At 33.4% G+C, this 27,046-nt stretch overlaps 2 protein-coding genes and 1 long non-coding RNA gene across 5 annotated transcripts; 2 read left to right on the top strand and 1 right to left on the bottom strand.

Moving 5' to 3' along the window:
* Positions 1 to 458: 458 nt before the first annotated feature.
* Positions 459 to 26,955, bottom strand: LOC114871493. The gene is made up of 3 exons (XR_003788581.2): positions 26,890 to 26,955; positions 17,889 to 18,122; positions 459 to 699 (listed from the first exon to the last, which is right to left on the bottom strand). It is a non-coding gene; the product is annotated as an uncharacterized LOC114871493 (long non-coding RNA).
* LOC114871490 (phospholipase B1, membrane-associated-like) lies at positions 691 to 4,348 on the top strand. 3 transcript variants are annotated; one of them, XM_029177454.2, is made up of 7 exons: positions 691 to 916; positions 1,303 to 1,398; positions 1,472 to 1,683; positions 2,648 to 2,824; positions 3,066 to 3,364; positions 3,769 to 3,947; positions 4,015 to 4,348. In XM_029177454.2, exons 1-7 carry the CDS (start codon positions 793 to 795, stop codon positions 4,164 to 4,166), a joined length of 1,239 nt encoding a protein of 412 aa, XP_029033287.1. In that variant the 5' UTR covers positions 691 to 792; the 3' UTR covers positions 4,167 to 4,348. The 3 variants fall into 3 exon arrangements, with proteins under 3 accessions (XP_029033287.1, XP_029033288.1, XP_029033289.1); XM_029177455.2 differs by having other exon boundaries at positions 749 to 916; positions 3,769 to 3,922; XM_029177456.2 differs by having other exon boundaries at positions 905 to 989.
* On the top strand, positions 6,021 to 9,365 carry LOC114871489 (phospholipase B1, membrane-associated-like). Its single transcript, XM_029177453.2, has 8 exons — positions 6,021 to 6,122; positions 6,771 to 6,880; positions 7,100 to 7,304; positions 7,397 to 7,573; positions 7,817 to 7,976; positions 8,073 to 8,232; positions 8,308 to 8,459; positions 8,904 to 9,365. Exons 1-8 carry the CDS (start codon positions 6,021 to 6,023, stop codon positions 9,080 to 9,082), a joined length of 1,245 nt encoding a protein of 414 aa, XP_029033286.1. The 3' UTR covers positions 9,083 to 9,365.
* Positions 26,956 to 27,046: the final 91 nt, after the last annotated feature.

Below are 27,046 nucleotides of genomic sequence, written 5' to 3'. Positions count from 1 at the left end.
TTTAGACCCATGATTAATAATAGGGGTATTTCTGTATTTTTAAGTTATGACAATTTACCTGTGGGGAACTTTCTACTGAACATGAGAAGCGTCTGATTAGAAAGGTTAATACTACTTAAGGCTTCTAGGGGCGAGCCATGTTCAATAGCACAGTGTCTCCATCGTTGGGTACGTTATATATCCAACCCTTCGCAATAAGAGCAGAAAAATAAGATAATTATAATAATAGTGTGAACAATTACACAGCTGTACAGTTAATTCAAAATCCTCCCTATTAGGGATAGGTGCTTGAGTTTATGAAAGTTCCAAAAAATTCCCATTTTAAATAAAGAAATATTAAAACCTTAAAACCTCTTCTATAGAAGGAAACTTGTACACCGCCCTATAGAAAAATTAATCTGCTCGTAATTCCTCTCAATGTCTCCAGATAAAAACAGATGTAACCATGACCACTCTCAACACGAAAAACCTTTATTTTTGTTGCTCAAATAAGTTTCAAGATCGTCGACTTATCGTTCGTAGAAAGGCATGTCACCTTGTTTCTGTTACGAATTCGGTTTTCCTGAATTCTATAGATGTTGAAGAGTAACCTTGACAGCGATCGTTGAATCGGGGGACCGGTTGTGGTACGATCAAGGTCCTCGATGATTCGCGTACGCAGCAGCCCACACTTTTGTATTGTTCCTTCGGCAGCAGGATCTGAGAACATAGCAAAGCTCTGATAGGGATATTGTTCGATGTCGCTGGTTACGAGTGGACAGAAGTGATCGGTGTGTCGGTTAGAGAAGAACCATGATCCGATTGTGTCTCCTCTTACAATTATGCGTGTTGATCGCCTCACAAAGGACACCGCTCGACTCACCGGAAAATCTGTTCGTTTTCCGCAATCTTCGTAAATGGATTCTTCAGACTTTCGGTAGGCGACGCCTTGTGACTAATGGTGTTTCTCCTTCGATGGTGTCAGTGTAATGAGTGTAGGGGACTTTCAGGCAAATATCAAAATTTTTTTTTATTCTAATTTCCATAGGTAGAAGTAGAAATTTTCTTCGGGAATGGAAGTCTATTTGTGAAATTTGTTAGAAATTAGGTGTTTTTGGAACATTTATAAAAAGTGTGACAAGGTAGAGTACCAAGAAAGGTGGGCTGCCCTAGGAACAGTGAGACAGTAGTAGAAGATGAAGGTCCTACCATTTAGATGGAAACGTTTTTTTAGAGCAATTTTATTAATATCTTTTGGCTGTCAAAATTTAATAAAATTGCACATGTATAAAATCTAATTACAAAAATTACATTGTTTTACAGGTAGAACAGACAATGCACGACAATTTTCAGTGGAGGACCGAAGACAGATTCAAGACGAACTCCCTCCAAATGTTCCTTTCCCCTGCAATGTGACAGGTAGATAATTAGAAACATTCAAAATTCAATAAAAATTATGTTTTTTTTATTTATTTATTTTGCATTGTTTTAGGTGGCAGGTCCTCGACAGTACCAGATTCGGTTCATCGTCTGAGACCAGGTGATATAGATGTCATTGCCGCGGTTGGCGATTCTCTGACGGCTGGTCTTGGCATTTTTGCTAGTGATATATTACAGATGGGCGTCGAAAATAGAGGAGTCGCAGCAACTATTGGTGGTCAAGGAAATTGGCGAACATTTTTGACCCTTCCTAACATTCTCAAGGTATGTTTGTTATTTTTAATTCTTCAGATTCGTTGTTTGTTTCAATGGGGCATCAGCCATTTTGTACTGAGAATATTAATGAAACCTTTGTGTAGTCATTTTCATTGTACCTTAAGCTTTAAATTGATGTGCCATAAGTGCCATTTTGAAATACTTTTCTGTCATGAAATTCTGTTGCACTGTACATGTTTTATAATCGGACTTACGACTACCCAAGTGTTACGTTCACTTATTAATGAAACTCTGCCATTGTGTAGAGCTAGTCAAGCTGAATACGCCTATACCCCATTTTGGGGGCAGATGGCTAATTGTTTAAAAGATATTAACAATTAAAGTTAGTTACTCCTTACATTGTGAAGTATAACAAACTCACACGTGGAAATGGTTACCTCCGTGGTTAAACGCATGACTTGCAATCTAAAGTTCAAATTCAGGGTTCAAATTCTTGATTCCTGACCTTCTTTTTAGTGGTAATTTGTTTCTTTTAAATTATCTATTACAGCTGTGCGATAGTCGCTGCATTTATTAATAATTCATTATATTTAATAAAACAATTTAAATTCTAAAAAAAAGTGCAGCATATGTAATGAATTATTAATAAATGCAACGACAGTAGCACAGCTATAATTGATACTTAAAAAAAAAGAAAAAGGTAAGAAAGCAAACAATTGAACCGTGGACCTCAATATTACAAGTCATGTGTTTAACCACGGGGCTAACCGTTTCTGTGTGTGAGTTTGTTATACCTACTTCAGAATGTAAGGAGTAACTAACTTTAATTGTTAATATCTTTTAAACAATTAACCGTCTGCCACCAAAATGGGGTATAGGGGTATTCAGCTCGACGAGCTCTACACAGTGGCAGAGTTTCATTAATAAGTGAGCGTAACACTTGGGTAGTTCCCCTTGTTAATAGTCATGGTTGTCAAAGTGTGTTTCTAATTATAAATTTTCTTGTAAATAGGAATTCAATCCGAATTTAATAGGTTATGCACTTGGAGATTCCTTAACTTCCGATCCAGCTTCACAGTTGAATGTAGCTGAGTCTGGTGCAATGTCCAGAGACCTACCTTTCATGGCCAAATATCTAGTCAATAGGATAAAAAAGGATCCAAGAATAAATATAAATAAACATTGGAAGGTTCGTATATTAAAGTATAACAATTCATCAAATTATTCGGAATATATTATAATAACAAAATGCCATTATAATCAATGTTTGAATTTTAACATAAGAAATCTGAGATCTGCCATTTTGATCATTTCTATGGTTAGGTTGGGTTATAACTAGCCATTTTCTACCATTAACCTTTAATACCTTATAATTTCTTGTTAACATTTTTTTGCCATGTTAATATTTTGTTAATTTTAATTTCTTGCAGCTTATCACAATACTTATTGGAAGCAACGATATTTGCAGCGAGATGTGTGAAGTATCATCACTGTCCTCCTTTTTGGAAGCTCATAGAATGAATCTGATTAAGGCACTGAGGATATTTCGAGATAATTTACCAAGAACTTTAGTTAGTGTTAACGTGTCACCTAATCTCCATAGTCTCATCGATTCAATTAAAGGAAAACCATCGTTAAAATGTTATTTTCTGACACAAATCGAATGTCCTTGTTTATTTGGTTTACAATACGAAGATAAATTATCAGAATATTATAACACATTTCATAGGTATGTGTGGTTTAAGGGATTACACCAATTTAAACCTGAAAAATTTAAGCTATTTTTATTAATTTTTTTTTGTAAAAACTATAAAATAAACAGAAAATCTGTTCGATGTCTTTTGTTGTATACATTTTGTGGTATATGAGAATATTTTTTTATTTTCTTTTTTGAGGAAAATGACGGCGCTACAGCTGCCTCATGATTAAGACGCCCTATCGGAAACATCTACTGTGAGGCAGCTGCAGCGCTGTCATTTTTCTCAAAAAAGAAAATAAAAAAATATTCCCGTATACCTTAAAATGTATACAACAAAATACTAAAGACAGATTTTCTATTTATTTCATGGTTTTTCAAAAAAAAATTATCAAATTGTACCTTATTAGCACAGTATGAATGTGTTTCATTTTTAGGTGGCAAGACTTAGAGGAAGAAGTGCCATATTACCCTGAGTTCAATAGAAAGGACTTCACTGCGATAGCTTCACCTGTTCTTAAAAAAACAGTACTGCCAACTGCAGAAGACGGATTTGGAGATATGAGATATTTCTCAGCTGATTGTTTCCATGTGAGCCAAAGAACTAACGCATGGTGTAAGTGTGTTTCGTACCCTGTTATTTAATTTCAACATGTTAATTTTATTATTTCACTATTTTTAAGATGGTAATGGTGTGTGGAACAATCTATTGGAGCCAGTTGGTAACAAAACCAATTACTGCCTTCCAGAGTACGAAAGATTCTTATGCCCTACACCAAAGAAGCCATTTTTGATGACACGAGAGAATTCATTCAAAACAAATAAGATTTCGTAACGAAAAGTAATATCATAAAAGTGAATAAATTAGCAAATTGCAATATTGTGAAAAATATTTTCACTTGGTGGAAAAGTGCCATATATGTTCTATTTTCAGAAATAACTCGAACAATAAATTCCAGTGCAAAAATGGTAAATTTTAAGGAATAGTGTAATATGTAAATAAAGGAGAAAATTGGATTTGTTAAAAATATTTGTAACTGATGACTTCATTCCCATATTCTACAGATCACTGCATGCATTTCGTAACGAGCGGTTTAAAAATATCACGGTCCCGAAACATTTTAGAAATGCCACAACTCAGCTGATTTCGAATCGAGACATGAGAAATGTTGACCCTAAAGCCAACAGGAAATATTCATCTACCTCTTTCTTTTAGAGGTCGTTGAACCGTAAGATGGACATGGTATAACTTGTATCTAAAAAAATCTTTTGCATATACGAAAACATTGTGAAAGTGGATTCGAAATGTATCAGAATACACTCAAAGCGTAACCAATTTAAAAGTCAAGGTACCAGTTAAAAATTATGACACCTAATCGTACACTTAATTACAAAATTTTACATTCTAATTAATTCATTCCTTGATAAATGAATGACATAAGAATGAATGCCTTAACAAAAGGGATATAAATTAAGACGAATTTCAACGAAAACTGTGAACTGTTGATCGCACAAGATTGGGCCCAACATTTCAGATATTACGATACGTGAAAGTGTAATTGTTATTAGTATCTTCTTCTTGAATTGGGTTACAGGTCTAGTTTAACCAGCTTCAAAACCGTGCTTCGTGAAAATTACGAAAGACCTTATGCCTCGGGTTACAGATTTCTTTAATACACAAGTTATGAAATTGTGTATTTATTGCTTGACAACTGCTTGTATCAATTTTAAAAGAAATTACTATTTTTAGGAAGTAAAAATTACCATTTTTTAAAGATTAGTATATTAAGGAAATGCAAAATAAATTTTAATTTATGTAAATGATAATAATTATTCTATAATCATTTGCAAAACTTGTTGATAATTAATATTATATCATTATATAAATTTTGTTATTTCAGCAGATATTTTGTAAACTGATTTAAAGATCGATACAGTTATTAGCACCACCAAAATGGTGATGGCTATCCCTCCAGAATAATCTTGGCGTTCACCACTCTTACTCACGTACGTTTTCGTTAGCGTACAGAATACAAAAGACCCCAAGTGTTTCTTTCAGCAGAAAAAGTAGGGGAACCGTCGATGGGCACATGTATGTTTCCCCAGCTGTCTTCATTCATGTCCTGTTCCTTCTTCATCTAGTGTCAAAATATCCTCGAAGGAGGAAGGTGGATCCACCTCTTCACTGGTGTCAAAAAACTTTAAAAATTCGATTTTTAAAATATCCTAACTGAAGTGCAACAAAAAAACAACAAACGATAAACAGTGTAAAATTGTATAAAATTGTCAAAAATTAAAATGAAACATCATTAATAATGGTACAAATTTTATGGAAAATTAATGGAAAAGTGTTTCAAATTTTTATTTCAAATTCAAGTTATGATCTGTGATAGAACGAAAAATCAGGAGCAACCCCGTGCATGGACAAAATGGCACGTGTGTACTAAGGTTTTGCTCTTCAGATGAAGGAACCAGGGCATCGATGAAGGAAACTTATGTTCCATGTTTTCAACAAACGCAACCACATCGATATGAAAGAAAAAGAGAAAGCCTTATTCGATGAAATAAATCTCAACCGGTGATAAATCTTTGGCACATGAAAAACGAGCTGCTGAACAGCATAGTAAAACAAAGTTTCAAGAAATATACTTCTTTGCTTTTTTACGAGATTCCCTGACCCCTTTGCATTATGAAGATTAAAAGAATTTGTTTATTGCTAATTTTGGTTGTGTTACCAGTAGTTAGAGGTTCCATCATGGACCTGCTAAGAAGAGTCTTCCAATTGGGGAAGGTGAGTGACCTGAAGGTTAGGTTAGGTTAGCTTCAATTATGGATCAGGCTAGGTTCAATTACAGGTCAGGTTAGGTTCACTTTCAAAGGAACTAATTCTATAGTGATTTTTAAGTAGATTTTTGAAATACTTGTTCGAATCGAAAACGTGACGCACAAAGACATAGTCGCAATTCTTGTTATGTCAAACCGGAAAAAGAGCCTAAGCAAGGGGGAATGCTTTGCATTCCAAACGAACGGAGAAAGAGGAGAACTTTTCTTTTCATTGATTCACGAACGGGCTGTTTGTGGCCGTATTCAATCGGCCCACTTCGATCGGCACACTCTTAGTTCTTAAATGATTTATATGCGACGGTATTTAATCCACGTCGTGGTAGAATGCAAATGAAAGAAAGCAAACGTGTCGACGTGCATCGTGTGCTAAATTCGCGCTTTAAGAAACTATGTTTGTACCGGACACGACATTGCGAATACCGGTAAAAGAGGAACTCTGAAACTTTCATGTATTCTGTTAAATCACTCTCAGTTTCTTTGATTTCCTGTTTCTGGTCGCTTTTGTACGTTATATTACATTTTGAGGATATAGGACGAAGAATATCTGTTCAGTATTGTTTCATTTACAGAAAGAAGTATTATTAATTTGTTTCAGAATGATGTTGAGAGAGAGGAACTTAAATACCCTGTGATGTATAGTGGAATAAGGAGTCAACCCCAAGTTCCTGATTACGTTCCGTTTCCATGTAACGTTCGCTCTGGACGGTATGTTGAAGCTTAATAATGGAGGAGGTTGATTTTTAGATCTAGGTTACAGTAGTAGAGTAAATAGTAGAGTACTAGCACCAGTACAGTGCCGAGTATGGTAGGCTTCCCTAAAATGGCGATGTAGAGGAAGAAGACCCCACCATCCATCTTAATATGTACAGCCGGGTGCAACTTAGGCTCTAGAGATAAAGAATGATTGAATGTTTCTTATTCTAGGTCACCTATTGTGCCTGACAATGTGCATCGATTACGACCAGGTGACATAGACATAGTCGGTGGCCTAGGTGATTCACTAGTTGCCGGAAGTGGAGCTTTGGAAGAGTTTGCCATTGGAACTTTCATAGAAGCACGAGGTGTCAGCTGGTGTGTGGGTGGCCAAGGCGACTGGAGACGGTTTTTAACCGTTCCCAATATATTAAAGGTACTAATTACATTAGTAATAACGATAAGTTACAGAGTGTCTTAGAGTGAGTTATCTAACTTGATGTTATTCATCTTCTGACGTCGTTTTAGGAATTCAATCCAAACTTAGTTGGTTATTCGACGGGCACAGGCGAGTTTATTTCGACGAAAGCGAAATTGAACATCGCTTTCCCTGTCGCGGCTACCGAGGACGCGCTGCATCAAGCGCGCATCCTTGTTCACAGAATTAAAAGGAACCCTAGGATCAATGTGAGGCAACAATGGAAGGTATTATAAATTCTTACCGACTGCGAGCTAATCGGCCGATAAGTAGGCAGCTCTCTTATCGGGAAGGGGTCGATAAGTGGACAAGTACATTATTGCATACCGTCCCTTGGTCAGTGATAAATGGCGCGAATGTTCCCTTGTTTCGAAAAATCGATCGATAAGTTGTCGAGTAGTTTCCACCGTGTTTGTATAGTCGGCGCTGAGATCGAATTTTAAACTTTTTAATGTTTCCTTATGTTGCAGTTGATTACGATCTTCTTCGGCGCTAATGATATTTGTTCGGCGCAGTGCTTCAGCCCTATACAATTTTCCCCACTCCGATATGCTCTTCATTTACAAAGAGTCTTGGACTTCCTGAAAATTGCTCTACCTCGAACCTTAGTCAATCTCGTACCAGTTATAGGTAATTGTCAATTCTTTTTTAGACATCCTGATGTCACGTGATTAATGATAGAGACTACTGTTTTCTTTTTATTTTCAATTTTTTATTTTTGTGCAGATGTTACAGTTTCCATTAGGATACCAAGAAGTGCCATGTGTAACATTCTGCATCCATTGTACTGTGCTTGCATGCACAGGGGCAATAGACCAGACATTGCAGCTTCTAAAATGTCGCACTTATATCAACAAGCTGTAGAAACTTTAGTATACTCTGGAAGGTACGAGAATATTTAACAATTCGTTAAATAAATAAACTATAATTATGAAATTTTAAACTATATTTTTTATTTTAGGTACGACAACTCTCCAGACTTCACAGTAGTGTTGCAACCATTTATTAAAGTATTCAACGCTCCAAATGCTGATCCAAGCAAAGCGCCGCCATTAGATCCTAGTTTGGTCACTTATGACTGCTTTCACTTTAGTCAAAAGGGTCATGCATTGGGTAAGAAATTAATTATAAATTAAAGTATGATTTTTCTTGGTCATAAATAACCCCTTAACTCAGTTTGCAGGTCTTACACACCTGTAAGACAAATTGCATATCAGCAGGCGTAAGAAAAAAGGTGGGGGGAAATAGTTAAATCAATCAATCTCCTTCCCCTACAACTCCTCCATTTTTATGTAATTCGTCCCGAATAAACGATCAAATCACTTAGTACAACGAAGCACTATGAAGTCAACTAGTCAAGTTGACTTTTCATGAGAGGAGTTAATCAAAAGTCATGGTATCAATATTAGTCCTCTGCTTATACTTGAAATAGATCAGAAGTTACATCACTTCTCAATTTTTAAAATTTTATTATTTTAAAAGTCAAAAATCAAAAATTAATTCTTCACTTTTGACACTAATAAAGATTTCTTTTTTTTTTCTTTTTTTTAATTTCAGGAGCAAATTTATTATGGAATAATATGTTGGAGCCGGTAGGAAACAAAACAGACCAAGGAGTACCGGAAATCTTTGAGCGGATTTTGTGTCCTAGTGAACAGACACCATATATATTTACAAATGTGAATTCCAAACATTTTCGACTGACAGGCAGTCAAGACGGGACAATGGACAGATAACGAGCAGACGTTCTGATACCGTTGCCTTCAGTCGTGATAATCACTGATATGGGTCGAACAAGACTCCAGTCAAATGGAAAATTTGATGTTCAAGTGGCGTCTAAAAACCGATATACGCTGTACCATTCTTATCGTACCGCCGTGCCAGGTTCCGCAAATGCGAGTTCTTAGAAACGTGATGTTCTAATATTCGTTCTGTGATCAACTGTTTTATCGTGTTGGGGTCACCAGTGGACGACGTTCCAAATTTTGTATGATTGAACAATTAATAGTTTGTCACATTTTCGTGGGTAATCTCTCTGACCCTTCTTGGTTCTCCCTGGTTCTCCTTGGACCTCCCTGGGTCTTCTTGGTTCTCCATTCACTCTGACTCTCCCTGTCTCTCTCTAAATCACTCTAAACTATCCCTTTTAAATATTATGTTTCTGACACATGAATATGATCTTATTTAAAAATTTGTATTTCCAATTTTGATTGGAATATCATCATAAGTATGCAATTCGTAGGTCTGATTAATCCATAGGTCAACATTAATGCATCATCCACAAAAAGCACATAATTTACTATTTGTCACCTGAATAACTTTTCATTTATTAATCGATAAAACGCACTTCTGGTTCCAATGATGTAATGAAGTAATTAAGTTATTGTACAGCAGGTACATCATTTGAAACACTAATCACGTGGAGATAAAAAAAAACCGTATGAAAAAGAAGGCATTAATTAAACACAATGACATGGTTGCTTTTGATATCGAAACGTACAAAAATCTTGCTACATACGTCAGGAGTTACATTAAAGAAATAAATATTTCGTACCAGATACGTGAACAAATTAATAACGTATTAATTATTTATCGAGTATTTAATCAAACATTTGCGATTGCAATGTAGTGTTTATTAAAATATAAAATGTATCGAGAAAAAAAACATGTGCAATGATCGATACTTTTACCGGTGTTTTTTGCAAATCGCGAAATGTGACCTTAAGACAACGGTAATAAAATTAAAAGAATCATTAGCCTTCGATTAACCACAGTTTCTTTGGTCAAGTATCTTAATGTGGTGTTTTTAAAAAAAGTATGTCAAGTATAATTGTGGCTGCAGAAATATATAGGATTAATTAGTATATATTTATAATTAAATAGGAAAATTCACATTTTTTTTTAATTCATTTATTTTGTAATGCCAAATATTATGTGTTAAAAGAAAACATTTTAAATTATTAAAAAAGAAATTAAAAATAGCGACTAACTGTACACCTGGAGGCAATGTAAGCCTCCTGAGACTAAAGGTAAGTGCAGATCAAGGAAGCTACCACTAATTGCCTTGAACTTTGAAAGAATCCACGAAGAACCAAGGAAGACCACAGGGGAGCCCAACTCATAACTCCCTATTAATATTTATTCTTGCCAGCAATTGTTAGAAATCCATAAATACAAATTGGTCAGAATGTCCTACTTTGCCGTCAAGTTTATTTGCTATTTTATCCTGTTCCAGTTTCAATCTGGCATTATTTCCTTTTTATCGTGGGAAATAGAAGTCAGGGTCTTCTACGCCATTGCCAACTGGCTGTCGTCTTATTGGGTAGAGTGGCCCCAATTCCTCAATATAGTTCTTGGCATATTTTCATTGGGGCATTATTCGTACAGGTATTTTTGATCATCTAGCCTGCGATTTTAGTATTTGAGTTTAATTTTTATTAATTTACTCAACACTCTTGTATATTAGTATCTTTACTAATTATATTTCCATATGACCCTAACCTCAAATTATACAAAATGGCGCGTGATCACTCCATTTATTTTCTCATGAAAAATAATTATTATTCATTTTCGACACACCATTTTTAAAACACTCTGTATAAGACAAAATTTGTCTTTTTGTAAGAATGATATAATACCTAACAATAGAAATGAGAAAGAATGACGAGTGAAAACCTAAAAAACTACAAAATTTTTAGGTTAATTTACATATTTAGCTATATTCGAACACGAATTTATGTAATATAATAGATTTTGTTTAGTCATTGATAAAATGAGTGAATTAATCAAGTGATGATCATATGTAAATTTTATGGACGTAACGATCATTTTTAACGCGAAATTATTGCCGATGAAATGAATTTGATGAAAGACGTAAAGAAGAAGAAATACGTGTCTCTAGCGGGAAGATGTACATAATCATTTACACTGCTATTTGAAATCCATAAACGGGCAAAATATGTTTCCGCTTTCCACAATGCAATCTCTTCTTTTTCTCCGGTGAAAACATTGTTGCGTGCTAATGAATTTTATTAGGTCACCTAGTTTCTCGTGAAGCAGAAAATAAAAATGGAAAGGAATCACATATGCTTCAAATTCTTTTGAATAATATTTATTTATTATTATTATTAAAACATTTCTAATAGTGGTATTAAAAGTTTTATTAATTGTTGAAATTGAAGTTAGGTTAGTTTATTGTAATCAAAGCTGAAACCTAACCTCTTTGACAGTGACGTATAAAGGGCACAATTAACCCCTTTATAGTCTTCAACCCTCAAACAATATAGCTATGTCTAAAGTGCTTTAGACCATCATAGAAGACGTGTACGACCTCATTAAACATGTTTTCGCTTCACCTACAATAAATACACGCTATATTTAACTTTAAATAGCCCGGACATCTTGATGTGGGTACATAGTGTTTCATTAGGCGGAAAAATAATCGAGGAACTGCGACTCGATTGAAAGGAAGTGATCAAAATAGATGTACATATACGTACATATATACAGGGTGGCAAGAAAATAAATGACAAAACTTTAGTACTTATGTATCTTAGAAATTATTCATTTAAATTCTTTTTAATCGATATTCCTGACATACTTCCTTCCATAAAATGGCCAGCAAGTTTGCATGCCATATGGATCGAATTACCCTTATACACGCCATGTACCCTGATCAAATGAACACCTTCTTGACAGATCAATACAAGTCTTCGCGAAAGTTCTGAAGTGCCTTGAAACTTTGTAACTGTTCTATGATGGCTTTGAGGCACAGTACACTGGTTGTGACAAGGTTGAAATAAATTTTAATATGTGGAAGGAAACCAGTATACAGGGTGTCCTATATAATATAGTACTAACAGCTGAAGGGTGGTAGTACAAAAACCAAGGCAGAAAAATTAAATTTTTCATACATGTAAGAATATGTTTATATAGAAATGTGATCCAAAAATAGGTACACTACTTTGTATTTATACCATGTTACTTAAACCAGTCGCCCAAAATATCAGGCTAAACGTGTAACGCATTATCAAAGTTCAACTTCCATTGTACCTGCATCATGAGTTCTAATAGTGGACGAGAATTGCTTTTCTTAATAGTATACAAACCCTCTAAATTTAAATTTGTCAGCATATTTTTGGAATTCCCATAAATCGCTCAGAAATTATCATTTTTATTAATTTTATCAATTTTTCATAATTCGTTTTAACGTTTTATATCAATACCTTTTTCTTTGATAAAAAATTAAAGCTTTAATTTCAAGTTTTATCATATTCGAAGAATTTTAACTGTCTCGTTACATAAATTCATTTTAATATTGTAAAAATGTTTAGAGATAAAATATTTTAAAAATATGCTTGAAGACTGCAAAAATAGTAAATTCCAAGGTTATCATGACGCCTTAAAAATTTTTTTGACAGAAAGTAGCTTTTGTTAACTTAATTTTGGAAGACCAGGTCAAGTTATCTCTAAACTTTCTATTAGAAAATGGTCACACAATTTTGACTTTTTTATTCATAGTATTCGTTTCGTAAATTTCTACTTTCTTAAAGTGAAATTTTTAAATTTCTAAAAAAAGAAGAGGGTCTGCAAATAATTATATCTTCCAAAAATGTTATCTTATTTAATAAATGAAAATAATGATTTGCAGTATCTTCATATTGCGACTTTGCGCTTGAATTCAGATACAAATATGCAATAATTATTTACACGATTAGAGATAGCAAACATAGTAAGACTAAACTATCCCCACCAAACTCGTGAAATCATCAGTCATTCATTTTTTCGTTTCAGAATTAATTTCAGAACAATGTTTCTAGATTGGTATCTTGCATTATTAGCATAATCGCAATGCTATTTAAAGTTTCCTTTCTCTCTTCTATTACAAACTGTTCATTACAAAAAAATTGAAGGCATCAGTCATTGATAACCACCATGACAGTAATGTTCATTTGACAGATTAAACTCCTGTGAAAATCGATCGAAAGCATCTTCTGCAAATGGTTAGTGTGCTAAGAATGACTGTCAATCAATTGAGAGTAACTCTCGACAGCTTTTCACGCGACTTTTACTCTCAAATAGATAGGTACCCTGGACACAGTGATTCAGCCGTATCTAGTACGGCACATTATAAATCAGCGGTTCTCAACTAGTGAACAACTTGTGGAATGCACATTATAACAGTCTTTTTTGTGCTATTTTATACGACATATTTAATCGAAGCAGGATTTTATCCAATGCTGTATTTAAAAAATAAATGTAGAACAAAACTCGAGGTGGAGCCAAATTATGCAAAATGGAAGCAAATGCGCCGAAACTGGTTTCCGTCAAACAAGCACAAATACCGCAATAAATTATAATAAAACACTTTTATTATTAATAATTATATCGTTTGTTAATCGTATGTGTCAGAAATAACAGTACCACGAATTTCAACGCAGATAAAGTAAATTAGTAGAATTAAACAAATTCAAATTAGCGTAATTAAATGACAATAATTTAATCTTAGTTTTTTGAAACTTTTTTGCCTACACTAATATTAATAGCAATTATTTTCACGATAAACAAAATAGATTGTGATGGCACGTGGACTTGAGTCGCATCCCGCAGTGAATAAATATTACGCAAAAGCTTTTTTAATTCGTTTGTTGATCTCTTGGAGAGATGAATCCAACGTACAGCAACTGTTATATAAATATACGAAGTATTTTTAGGTTGTGCTTGCAACCAGTGTTGGATAGATAGCAACTAAGCAACTTACTCTCAATTGTTATTAAAAATTCTCAAATAGTCAAAACAAATTTCAACAGTACCTATGTTTACCAATTATAAACCAATAAGACAAGATTATTTCATCAGAAACTGAATAAACATCGATAAATAAAAATTGATTCCAATAAACCTGCAACACTGTTTACAACACAGAAGAGGGATAAAGGTGAAGTAAATAGTACAAATATATAATTTGGAAATAAACATGTTTAATTCCAAGCAAATTTTTATACAAAAGAAAATAAATTAAAAATCCATAGAATTATAATGTTCTGGTATCTTTAATACTGTCTATTGACTAGTGACTTAATGGCTCTAAAAACCATATACATACATGCATATAAGCTGAATACACATTTTGAAGTAGATACAGACTACTTAACATGCGATTATGGCACAATGTGACTTAATCGAAACAACAGTACAATGTACATATGTACATATGAAAGCTGATGTCCATAGAAGTTGACGTTCCAGTTGGACTTCATGGTTGGCACAACTGAAGTCCGTTAAGGAGAGCCCGCGCCGGGAATAGTACTTCCTCTCTCTGATGAAAGGGTGGCATGCATACGGCTTCGATGATCCATTCGTGTCTCCACGATGTCCATCTTGGCTGACCAGCGGCGGACTCCGTCTGGAAGGCCTATTGTGCGAGGCTCTGTTCCCTTATCGGTTCGCTTCCCATTGTTAAACGGGTAAGGATGATTAAGTGAAGAAATCCAGGAAGAAAAGAATAAAGCTGCAGCCTTTTCCTTCCGTTCTTCACTTTCTGCCCCACTGCAGCATCTTGTTGTTCTGAGAGTATTTGTTCAAAGAGCCGTTGCTACCCTTCGAACTGTCGCTGCCGGAGCTCGACACACTTTCTGATCTTCTAATCGACTTCTTGGTCGGGTCCAAAAGCCGGTCCAGCATCTGGCGGATGGTGCTGTGTTTGCGGTTGAACGGATTCGTGTACATGGTTGCTATACTTTCGAACACAATCCAGTGATTGACACTTTTGCACGAGAATAATCTTGTAACGGTCACTTAGAGAACTCGTTGTATCGTTCGCTGATATGCGAGCTTGCACGTAGTTCGTACTACGAATGATTGCGACGCGCCGCTGTCCACTTTTATATAGTCGTCGCGTTCGGTGGCCTTCGTTCGGGCTCGGCTAACGTCGGCGCGAGACGCACAAGCCACAGGTGCATCGGCGATACTACGAACAAGTGCGGCTCATTCTCTTCGGCGACGAAATTGCATATCGGCGAAAATGAGGGGTGAAGGGTTCTTTGTACGTCCACCTTTCGTGGCAGGGAGAAAAAAAAGATAAAAAATAAAAGCGGACTCGAGGCCGGCTGTCGACAACTGGACTGGCGTGTTCGCTCGGAAAGCCACCGGCTGCGGTGAGGAAAACACGAAACAGCGAAAGGAAAGAATGCGATGCAAAGGATCACGGGTAGTTCGTGGAAATCGGTCGTAGATAAGTGTACCCTCCGGCGGGAGTTTGTTGATATTATTTTAAATGAGTTGGAATGGATCTTTACATCATTTTAATTAGGGTTAGGTTAGGCTCGCAAAAATTGCAAACTGGACCTCGAATGATCCAAAAGTGTCCTTATAAGGACATACATTGCCCATGTCAAAATGATGCCACCTAAAAATTACCTCAAAATTTGAGATGAACCAATAATTCTGTCAAATTTTCTAGAACCTAACCAAGATGTCTGCAAGATAAAACTCGTAGCAAGAGATTATCGAGCAGACAAAATCATTCGGCGCCTTGAATTAGATAGAATCAGTGCCCTTGACTCGAACTTAGAGGCAATAGAAATAAATGCCTTATCTTGGAAGTGGTTTTCTATTGCATTTACTTAGTTCTAACTGAACTCGGTGATACCTAAGGTCATAGGAATTGATAATGAGGCGAATTCGATGGAAATAGATTGTTATTCAATGAAACAGTGCATTTGCTGATGTGTTTTATTGTGCTGAGAAACTTAGAGTAATGTAAACCAAATATGCACTTGTATTTTCCTGGAAAGATAAATTTAACTTACAGTCCAAGTCAGCAGAGAAGTACACTTACTACTTCTATTATAGATAAGGTTAACTTGCGTTTATTTTCTTCTTCTATATTTTCAAGATTTTTAAGTTTTCAGTAAAATTAAGAGTAAGTGAACTGTAATAGCAAAATTTGTTTAACTAAAAATAGTTTTTATAAAGTAACAAGCCTTTCCCCATTTTAAATATCTCGCCATTTGCTTACATTAATATTAGATTAGTTAAGAATTTTCTGACCTAAATTCCTAATATCCACACTAAAATATTAAAACACCAACAGAAAAATAATCCACTTTATTATCTAAACTTATGTTTTTACTTACTTCCATATCACTTTACTTGATGATTACAAGTCAGACTGATATTAACATATTCATGACCTGTACGGTTAAAATGCATCGAAGACTGACAATAATTAATTAATTGCTGTGTATAAATGATGTTTTACGTATTTAGTGATAATTTGAATATTCAAGGACAATATGCTATTTATAACGCAGCGATTTACTTACAAACAAGACATTTCTAAATCTAGCTGCAATTTGGTGGCCAAGAGGTGAACTACTCCCCATAAGATGGCGTCGAAAGACTACCGACATGACTGTGCTCCAAATCCCTATAGGTTCATTGGGAAATATCTCAAACTTCCAACGGTCAGTTTGTCTCGGATTCCCATGGAAATTCAGACGTCATTCGCATATGGATAACGTAGGACCCATTCCCCAACGAAATATAATCCATCCGGTTTCACGTTATTTCATCGTCACGAATTAATTACAACGTTTCATTAATTAAGTCCGCCGTCATAGTTGTTGGATTCCCATGGAAATTTAAAGAAAGTATGCTATCTTAAATCTCAGAAGTAGAAAAGCGTGGGGTAATATTTCTTCCCAGCGTAGAATTTAATTCAGTGCGCGATAAAACGTTCGAAGGCAGTGATAAAGGTCAGAGGTGAAGCGGCAAAATATCAAACACGTGTAGATTAGTATCTAGCATGTAAATAGATTTGTAGACAGACAAATTCGTTCAGTTATTTGATGACTGTCTTCTGGTATAATACTTTTTCAGTTCGGTGAACTTTGCACTTAGGTGTACACTCTATTTTCTATTTTAAATAAATAAATTCCGTGATTTTATACTCATTTTTAGTTTTAAATGTACAATATTCAAATCTGAAAAATTGTACTTCAGTAACACATTAGAAAGATTAATTAATGATTATGATATTAGGGTGCTTTCGATCTGAAAAGTCAAAGCTATCTTTGATAATTTTTTCTGAAAAAATCATGATGTAAATTAAAAATCTGTTATATACCTTTTATTGTACACAGCTTAAGGAATACAAGAATATTTTTAGATCTTCTATATTCAACAAAATGGCGGCGCTGAGGCTGCCTCACTGATACAGTTACCCTACACACCCTTTCAAAAACAACCATCATGAGGCAGCTCCCACGCCGCCATTTTAATACCTATAGGAAATCAAAAAATATTTTGGTATTCCTTAAGATGCGTACAACAAAACGTATACTCCAGATTTTCTACATACCTTACGGTTTTTCTAAAAAAAATTATCAAAAATAGCTTTGATGGCTAACCTAACCAAACTCTCTATCCAATGATTGGTAATGAAAACTGCTTACACGTATGTTGATTAATTCTTATCCAAAGACCTTCTAACCACAGTGGACTAGGAAAAGAAAATTATGAAATCTCCCTGTTACTCACGCTTCCAAATGGGAAGATCCCCTTATAGCGACCAGCCATGTCACCTCCGTGGAATGTTTAGGTTACAGCGTATTACATTGCTCGAAGAAATTGTCATGATGGCCATGTCTGGGATGGAGTAAACATGCAGGTAGATAATCGGGGAAATCCCTTCTGATATGTCCTTCGCTGTCGATATACGTCTTCTTCCTGTTAACGACCTTACTGGCATAACACTCGATAAAAACTGGTATTCTGAAATAAAAAAGTATCGATCATAACAAATCGTCCTTGTCTACTATGAAAATCATTGTTCATGCATACGTTAAATCATACAAAACAGGAAATGAACGTTTGGACACGATGCTTTATCATAATCAACAAATTTTCATCCTGACGTACGAATCAATTATTCTTCTTAATGTAATTCATTTTTCAAATAAGATGAGGATCTTTTTTCACGAATTGCTGACGCAAACAACAAGTCAGAGTTTTTTGAGAAAGCGTGCCCTAAAAAATGCCTCCTAACCGGTTGAGAATTCATTTTACATGTATGTAAATTAATAGTCGCACGTGTATTCTATTATCAGCGGTACGGTTAAGACATTTGAAATGGTAACATTATCCGCATGTCTGAGTGCCATAAAACGTAATTCTTCTTATGCAATGATATCTACATAGCGTCTTTCGACTCATTACTTTTTCCATTTGTAAATTTACAAGAAAAAAACGTGTATTAGTACAAGCAATTCTCTAGAATATTTTAAAATTCAATTGAATGGAAATGTCAACGTCGGTTCAAGGAATACATAAAAATCCGGTCGGCAAATAAAAGAGTTCTACAAAGTAATAATTATTGAACGGAGATGAAAATATAAGAGAATCTAATTAATGATAATTCGGGGATTTAAATATTGATTGACGGATTGGAAAAAATGATTTAATTTTTCTTAGAAACATGCATCATTATTTTTTGACAACCCATTGATTTCGTATTGATTCCTTTGCAAGAACTATAAAATTTTAAAAGTGTGAAACTGATTCTTAAAATTGTTTCTGGAAAAAGTATGTTTTTAAAGCAAGTATATTTATTCGGAATAACCCACTTAAATTTTTAAAACAAATAATTCAGCGTTGTCATATAATTAAGGATTTTTATAAAAACATAATTATAAACTCGCTATATTTTTATTACGCGTATTTCGTATAATAGTTTATTGTTTATTCTTATGAATATTGATGGGAAATGTCAAGTTTGAGTAGTATGTTCTGTTTGTAACTGCAGGAAGCCTAAGTAGGACTAAGTATTTACCATGCATCGCCGACTCTCCGGACGGATCCTCAGAAGTTCTCATAAATATTAATTAGGTCAAAAAAAATTCAGATATTCTATTAACTTTCTCCTATCAGATCAAGTTACTTTAACCCACATTTTCAATAATTAACAAAATAACAGTGTACATAGTTGAACCGGAAAGATTTAATGTACTTGACATTAGTAACAAACATGTTGATGGAAAAACTTAATGATCCAAGTTCCGAGGAATACTAGAGAACTGTTGTGATAGGTCTGCTAAAAAAAATTAATAACATCCTCGTTTCTCTGACGTTGGTGAAACGGTATATGTATACCGGCTTCAACGTCTCCAGGTGTTTGACGTCATTCAGGGTTCAGGTACACACCTGATAGGTCGTGGCAAGCTTTGGTACAGTAAATTATTTATTTTCTTACGTCGAGTATCCACAAGATGTTAAATAATTTGTAGATATGCAAAACATACAGAGTCCAAATGACGCCTCGAATAAACGTAACACAGTTGGACGTAGGTAAGAGAAAAGAAAAAAAGAGATGAGCAAAAAATAAAAATTCAAAGTTGAATAGTTTATTAGTGCACGAGCCACTACGTCAGTGTCAAAGACGTTAATTGCATTTTATGCAAATTACCTGTGCAGTGGAAAAATTGGTATAAGAATTATTACAGTTTTTCAGTAAAAGTTCAAATGACAGAGGAAATATTCCTCATTTTTCATCAAAAGAAAAACATATGAGTGGTGGTTTTATATTATTGGCCCTCACGGTTTTATTATTATGCCAGTCATTATGGAAGTGACTTAATTTAAATTCTACAATGTTATAATAAGATCTTATAAAATTACTCAAATTTTAATATTTTGATTTTTTGTATATTTTTGATATTATTTTATTTTTTTAATGATAATATAACAATGAGTGGTGCAGAAATCTTTTAAACGTCCATATATGGTATATTTACCCTATATGTTCAGACTAAGAATGATAAAAAAATTAATTTTAATAATTTTCAAATATAATTGATCAAATTTAAGGTATTTCATTTATAAGAAATCGAGAACGTTCAAGTTCAAATACATAAGAAAATTAATTATTGTATATGAGACTGAAAACACATTAAAATTGATGTTATTTGTTTCTGTTTGTTACATATAGCTTTCAAAATTGATGTAGATACTTTTTTGCTCTGACTAATATCTTTTTGTTAGAATGCATTATTAAGCCTGGTCACAGAAACTAAGGAAAAATAATATTTAATGAATTACGGACACGTACTGAAAGTATGAACTTTTTTATATATTTAATTTTCCTATAAGCAAACAATTCATATTTAAATTATAAACATATTATTTTTAATTATTTTGTTTTTAAAAAAAAGAAAGCTCAAAGGAAAAAGTCAATTTAAAATTTCTAAAGATTTTTGAAAAATTGAACAGTTTTTCAAAATTCAAACAAGGTTTATATCTTTCATAATTAATAGGTATCATAATGATCTAATACTGAAACTCTGAATTCAAAATCGAATTTTCTGGGTGAAAAGTCTACTGCTTTAGTCATTCAAATCTCCACCGTCGTGGATATGTAAATATGAATAGAATAATCTGGAGAAGTACAAAAACCCAAATCAGGTTGCAGACCGGTAATAGGTTCAAAATCTAGAATCTTCTTGTTTTGAATACTTATACTCTTACTTTGAAAAATATAGAACAGCATCGGTTTTAAAGAGAACCAGTTTTATAGAACTACCAAAGTCAAAAAATTAATTACAAATACAAATTCCACGCTATTCTAATTAAAATTAATTTTTATTTCAACAAATAATATTCAAAATTATACTGCTTCTAATAAAAAAATAAAAAATCTGAACCTATAAATAAATGTTGTATCTAACAATAAGTATTTTATTTAATAAATAATAAAAATTTCATAACTTTTAACATGGGTCTTGCATAATTTATTTTTAAATTCATCAATTTTACTTTTTTAACTCAATTTTTAAGTTTCTTCTCGAAAATGTTATTCTAATGAATTGGAAAAAGAAGAAAATCGTGTAACCTTATTACAATGACCTCGTTAATCATAAAGGAAGCAAAGTTACGACTTACATTATAATCATTGGACAAAATTCGCAAACTTTCTTCCCACCTACAGCGTTTACAATTGTAGTGAAAGCTAAAACTTTCTTCCGAAAGTTTTGCTTAATCTCATCGATATTTCTATTAGTTCCATTATAACACCATCTTCTCCTCACTTTCAAATTTTATAAAATATTCTACTGATTCTTTTTAAATACACATTTACTCTTTTTTTATATATTTACTTAGGTACAAAACAAATTTCATTCTAGTCAGTCATCTCCGACATTTTTAATAGAAATTTACTTTATCTTGTCCTCTAACATTTTTCAGAGGGGCATGCAGACACCTCTACTGCGAGACGAGCAATTTGCGTTTAAAAATGCAAACACAGTACACGTTACATATTCATGACTTTTCTTATTAACAACGCCTTTTTACTATTTTTACCGTTCTACCAAATTATTCAAACAAAAGGTGACTTTTTACGTAAATGCAAAAGATTTGTTCCGCTTAATCTTCTGATTCTTGTTTGTCATCGATGCTTTTTAATTTCGAAGTACCAGTTCCAGAAATGACGTACAACATACAAACAAAAGAAATACTATTTATTAATTTAGGAAACGAAAATAATATGAAATACGAAATTACATTAAAATTGGGACTCTCTCCGTGGTCCGCCGTCCAAGGGTTAATTAATTCATGAAGATATAAACTTTATAATTGTATTGAATTACCTTTAATCCATTTTTTTTTTTCAAAATTGAACTTGTGTATATTATTTTTAAAAATAACGACAAATGTATGTAACATTATTTATTACCAATGGTAAAATATCTTTACATATCACGGTGGAAAATAAGCATATCTTGGCGTACTTTTCATATTTTGCAAAATTAATATTAAATATGTGAGCAACAGAAATGCAGTAGGTTTTAAAAATATTCGTGCACCCTTTAAGTAGGTTTCAAAAATATGCATCGACCCTTTGAAACATAATAACTTTTTTAAAATTGAACCAAATGATATAAAGTTTTATTGGAAAGCTAGGAAAATTAATTTACTAAAAATTATGTAGATTCAGAATGCAATATAAAAATCAAACGTTACCCAATAATTTATTGCTCAAATTTTATGGATCGTTATGTTACTATAAATTTGTTTAACATACAGATTGCTGTACGAATGTTATCAAAAAGAACCGCAGGGGTTTTTGAAAAATAAACGAGAATATCCGGTTTGATGGCGAAGCCGTTGGAATATATGCTCGGTCGAAAATAAAACTAACACGTGTAAAAGCGTGAACCCCCGAAAACCAGTCTCCAAATTTCCTCCCTGTGAAAATAAAATAATATGAAGGGGCTTAAGAGATGGAATTGACGCACGAGAATCTTGTTTGGCTAAGATAACAAAGAAACGGTTGTTTAACTTTTAGCTTACTGTAAGGTAATCATCTTACACAATAATCTCCAACAATGTTAATTACAAGTTGTAAATCGTAGTCTTCTGTTGTGCAAACAATTTTGAGAATTTTATAAACTTCCAATTATAACATTAACCCTTGAACAATGGAACCCGGGTCAATTGCGAACCAAACTTGCAGTGTAAAATTTGGAAAATAAAAATAACATGAAATTGGGGCTCTCTCCATGGTCCGTTGTCTAAGGATTAATATTACATGTTATTATATGCATTTCCTTATACGAATATGATTTATTTGCAAGAATTTTAATAGTTCTTGGAATATCAATAATTTTCCTTAAAAATTAAAATCCTTTTTCCTCCTGTTTTTACTTGCGATCAGATCAACCGGTTTTTTATATTATCGAACAGTTTGGAATTTTGGAATTTTCATATTCTGTGATCTTTTTACATTTTTTAATAAAATATCGCACTTTAAAGTATGGCGTATGGAGTATCATAAGAGCAACTGGTGATCTGCATTATAAATTTAATTATGTTAATAAGTATTCACAAATTCATAATGTAACCATTTTTTTTAGTTAAAAAAAATTTATTTTATTAATTTCCAACTATTGAGCCATATTGAATCAGTATGGATCGACCACGTCCTTTCAAGGACCAACCAGGTCGTTGAACTTACTCTAGTAAACCAGTTGAGTCACTTGGGAGGTACACATCAGTGTAGGACGTTATTCAAGTGACTTAAGGATTTAAATTTTAATAGTTTTTACCTACTTATTCATTCATTACTTATTCGAAAAGGAAGCTTATTAATTATAAATATGTCCCCTTGCAAATCGATAAATTAAATATTTATTAATCATAAAATGTCTGTATTCAAAATGGGCAACCCAATGGTACCTTCTTGTAACGACGAAATAAAGGTCGAACAAATACTTTATTCCAACAAGATATATGGCTAACGGTTCATAGAAAGGTGCAGAAAAAATACTAGCAAGAAATATGGGTTCGAGAGAAGGTTGTTAGAAATTTCCATCGATTTGATTCAACTAATCCTACATTCCACGACCAACCATATACATTACCGTCCATTAGAAGTAAAAGTGCGTCTCTCCCACTGTGGGGAATCTTTTCGGTCGATCGGAAGGTTTAATGGACAACCTTGTTACCAAGGACACCCTAGGTCATTGTCATCGTCGAGTAGCACGAAGTCAATGATTCGATACAGTGGATTATGGTGAATGCATGGAACATTCCAGAAGAAGCTACTCACGTTTTCTTTCCTTTATTGCAACATATGTGGTACGAGGCCGATCGAACGGTTCGCTTCCCAAAACCTTGAAACGAGCTTCAGGAAAACGTAGTTAATTATGTAATTGTCCGAATTAACTTTATAATGATACTGAAATCAGTATGAATTAAATATTGCAAAATTTGAAGAATGTATTAAAAGAAATTATTTTTGAACTGCATAAGCAATTTTTGCAATAAAGATAGGGACTTGTAATTAGAATTCCAATATGTCTGACTACACATGTCCATTTTCACTGCAGCAGTCAGATGATCCGTTATGCTTCAAGAGGAATATTTCAATGCACAAAACAGACTACAAATTACCAGTAGGAATGATTGTAGTAGAATTTCACACGATTAATTCGAAGAATATCAAGGAATTAATCGCCATTGGTGACCACTTCAAATAGGGAGGTCAATTGTTTCATTTGCTTCTGTGACGCAGATGGCACACGTTGAATTCGAAGAATCAAGAATAAGATTGATGCTGAGTGTCTTCAAAATATTAAGATTATTTTTTATAAACTAAAGTAATTTAGCTTTATGAAACTTTCTAGAATGCTTAGCCCCGGTTTGCAATAATTTTTTAAATAAATTATGTAACATGTCAAGTGTTATCTTGCAATAGGATGATTTATTACTTTTCTTGACAAGAAAAGTTGCATTTCTCTTTAATCCATAGATAGTAATTTATTGCATAATTGGATTTTAAGTTCGCTATTTTGTGAAATCAATTGAAAATAATTGACCAATTATGTAAATTGTAACACAGAACTCAATAATAAAAGCTACGAGACTAGCTGAGTCATTACGATTCTCATTCTCTGTAACACTGATTGCATCAATACAATACACGTGTATGCAAGTGTTTTTGCCCTTTCATAACAAAAATTTTTAATTAAAAAAATTAATTTTAAATTAGTTGAAAAATAATTTCCCTAATGGGGCTGAAACTTGAAATGCAGATTCTATGAATTTGGGATATGATTTGATGACACAAAAGTATTGCAAAATGGCACTTATAATATATCAAATTAAAGCTTAGAAATTTCTAAAAATAACTGTATAAATGGTTCGTAAATATTTTTAATACAAAATGGCTGATGCTAATTAGAACGAACAATGGATTCATTGATTGCTGTTTAATCAGTGTTCAGTCCAAGGCAATTTATATTAAAATTATTAATAAAACCTTAACGCAATTATTTTTATTGAACCTTAAGCTTTAATTTAACGTACCACAAGCGTTATTTAATAATACCTTTATGTTATTAAATCATATCAGACTGCACGTGCTGCGTCAATTAACAATCAGCCATTTTGTATTAATAATATCAATGGAACGTTTGTGTAGTCATTTTTATCACACTTTAAGCTTTAAATTGATATAGCACAAGTGATATCTTACGGTACTTTTATGTCATCTAATCCGCCATTTATTATGCAACGACCTAATAATCATTTTAAGAATGAAAACAGAAACTGAGGAGTTAAGAAATTGCGCAGCATGTCCCGAAGTACTAGATAAAGAATGATACCAAATGCAAAAATGAGCAAAAAATCAAAATACTTTTTAAATCATTTATAATATTTCATAATTTTGTCCACCAGTGTACATCATGTACCACCCTCGAAGGGCTATTCACTTCATTTTAATGATAAAATAGTAAATTCCTTGTATATGCAAGTGATACTCATGTCCGGCACGGGATTTACCGTATTTCTGCAGTTTATCGATAGGGGAACGGCGAGTATAAGTAGACGTCACAAGGTCAAAGGACAGACACATCACATGATATACATTAACATTATCCAACACTAATGCAATTAGCTCTTGTGACATTGAGTCTAGACAGTGTGTCGCAACAATCTTCCATCTTTGTTCCCGGCAATTCATTAATGTACCGCCACCATGAATAAACGATTCAGTACACTTATCTCCCGCTTAATTGGCCTCCTCGTTCCCGATAAACCCGCGCATTATGTTGTCGGCTGGACAACATTGAACAGTAAAACGGCACTCGAGCAAACCTGCACAGACATATTTTAACCCTCCGAGGTAGTATATCTGCTCTTAACTACCTTATCACCATACCATTCTGAATATTTATTATCCTGACTTGACATGCCATAGTGATAGAATGGATTTTTACAAGCCTTATCGCATTTTGTTTTAAACATAAAATAAATAAAGAGTTTCTTTGGGAGGAATTTTTATAATCATTGTAGTTACCTTCAGTAATAGGGTAGGGTAGGTAGGGTAAGTCTAGGTTAAGTCTAAGTTAGGTCTAGGGTAGACCAAGGTTAGGTTAGGTCTGGGTTAAGTTTAAGTTTGGATTAGATTTAGATTAAGTATATAATTACTTAATTCATGCCTTTCGTAAATGGCATGACAAAGGATTAACTCATTTTATGGGAAAGGATTCATACATTGTTAAATAAAAATATGGAATTAGTTCCAAATAAGAATCTGAAATGGAAATTTTTAATATTTAAATGGAAGATACTGTTAAATCTGCTTTTTCAGGGCTGGCCTGAACCTGGTTTGTAAATCTACATTTCGTACCTCCTGAACAAATAATACTGTCAGTGTCATCTAGAGATGAAATGCTGAATTATGATCACAACTCAGATTTACCAACATTCCACCAGTTTAAATTATCATTTTTGAGACTAAAAGTAAGGATATTTAAATTTCTTTGAAATTGGTTATATTTTTTGATATTATTTCATTTGAATTACATTAGACTCATAAACTGTTCTATTTGCCCCAAAAAATTAAGATTCGCTTATTTTATGAAAAGAAGTAATTTTCAAAATATGACAAACAACTTAAAAAATGTATGCATAATTTTGAGTAATTTAGGCTTCTTTTAGTTAAAACTAACTGTAATGTCCATACTTTTTATTAATTTACATTTCTGTCTCTCCCGGTCTCTCCCTCGGGGTCCATGTTGCACCCGAATGCATAACACAAACTTACAAACATTAATAAACATCACTATTGCACGTATCCAAAATTAAATGCACGTGGACCTCCGCGTGGGAACAAGCTTTGCACATGCGCATTAAAT

This window comes from Osmia bicornis, chromosome 16, assembly GCF_907164935.1.
Source record: "Osmia bicornis bicornis chromosome 16, iOsmBic2.1, whole genome shotgun sequence".
Lineage (NCBI taxonomy): Eukaryota > Metazoa > Arthropoda > Insecta > Hymenoptera > Megachilidae > Osmia > Osmia bicornis.
Note: the sequence above shows the minus strand (reverse complement) of the source record. Positions and strands in the feature narration are given on the sequence as shown.

Excerpts from the sequence above, each read along its gene's own strand:
- LOC114871490 (XM_029177454.2), top strand. The coding sequence starts at position 793 with ATGATCCGATTGTGTCTCCTCTTACAATTATGCGTGTTGATCGCCTCA. Across the intron at positions 1,684-2,647 it reads CCCTTCCTAACATTCTCAAG|GAATTCAATCCGAATTTAAT; the intron begins GTATGTTTGTTA and ends TCTTGTAAATAG. Across the intron at positions 3,948-4,014 it reads CCAAAGAACTAACGCATGGT|ATGGTAATGGTGTGTGGAAC; the intron begins GTAAGTGTGTTT and ends ACTATTTTTAAG.
- LOC114871489 (XM_029177453.2), top strand. The coding sequence starts at position 6,021 with ATGAAGATTAAAAGAATTTGTTTATTGCTAATTTTGGTTGTGTTACCA. Across the intron at positions 6,881-7,099 it reads TGTAACGTTCGCTCTGGACG|GTCACCTATTGTGCCTGACA; the intron begins GTATGTTGAAGC and ends TTCTTATTCTAG. Across the intron at positions 7,977-8,072 it reads CAATCTCGTACCAGTTATAG|ATGTTACAGTTTCCATTAGG; the intron begins GTAATTGTCAAT and ends ATTTTTGTGCAG.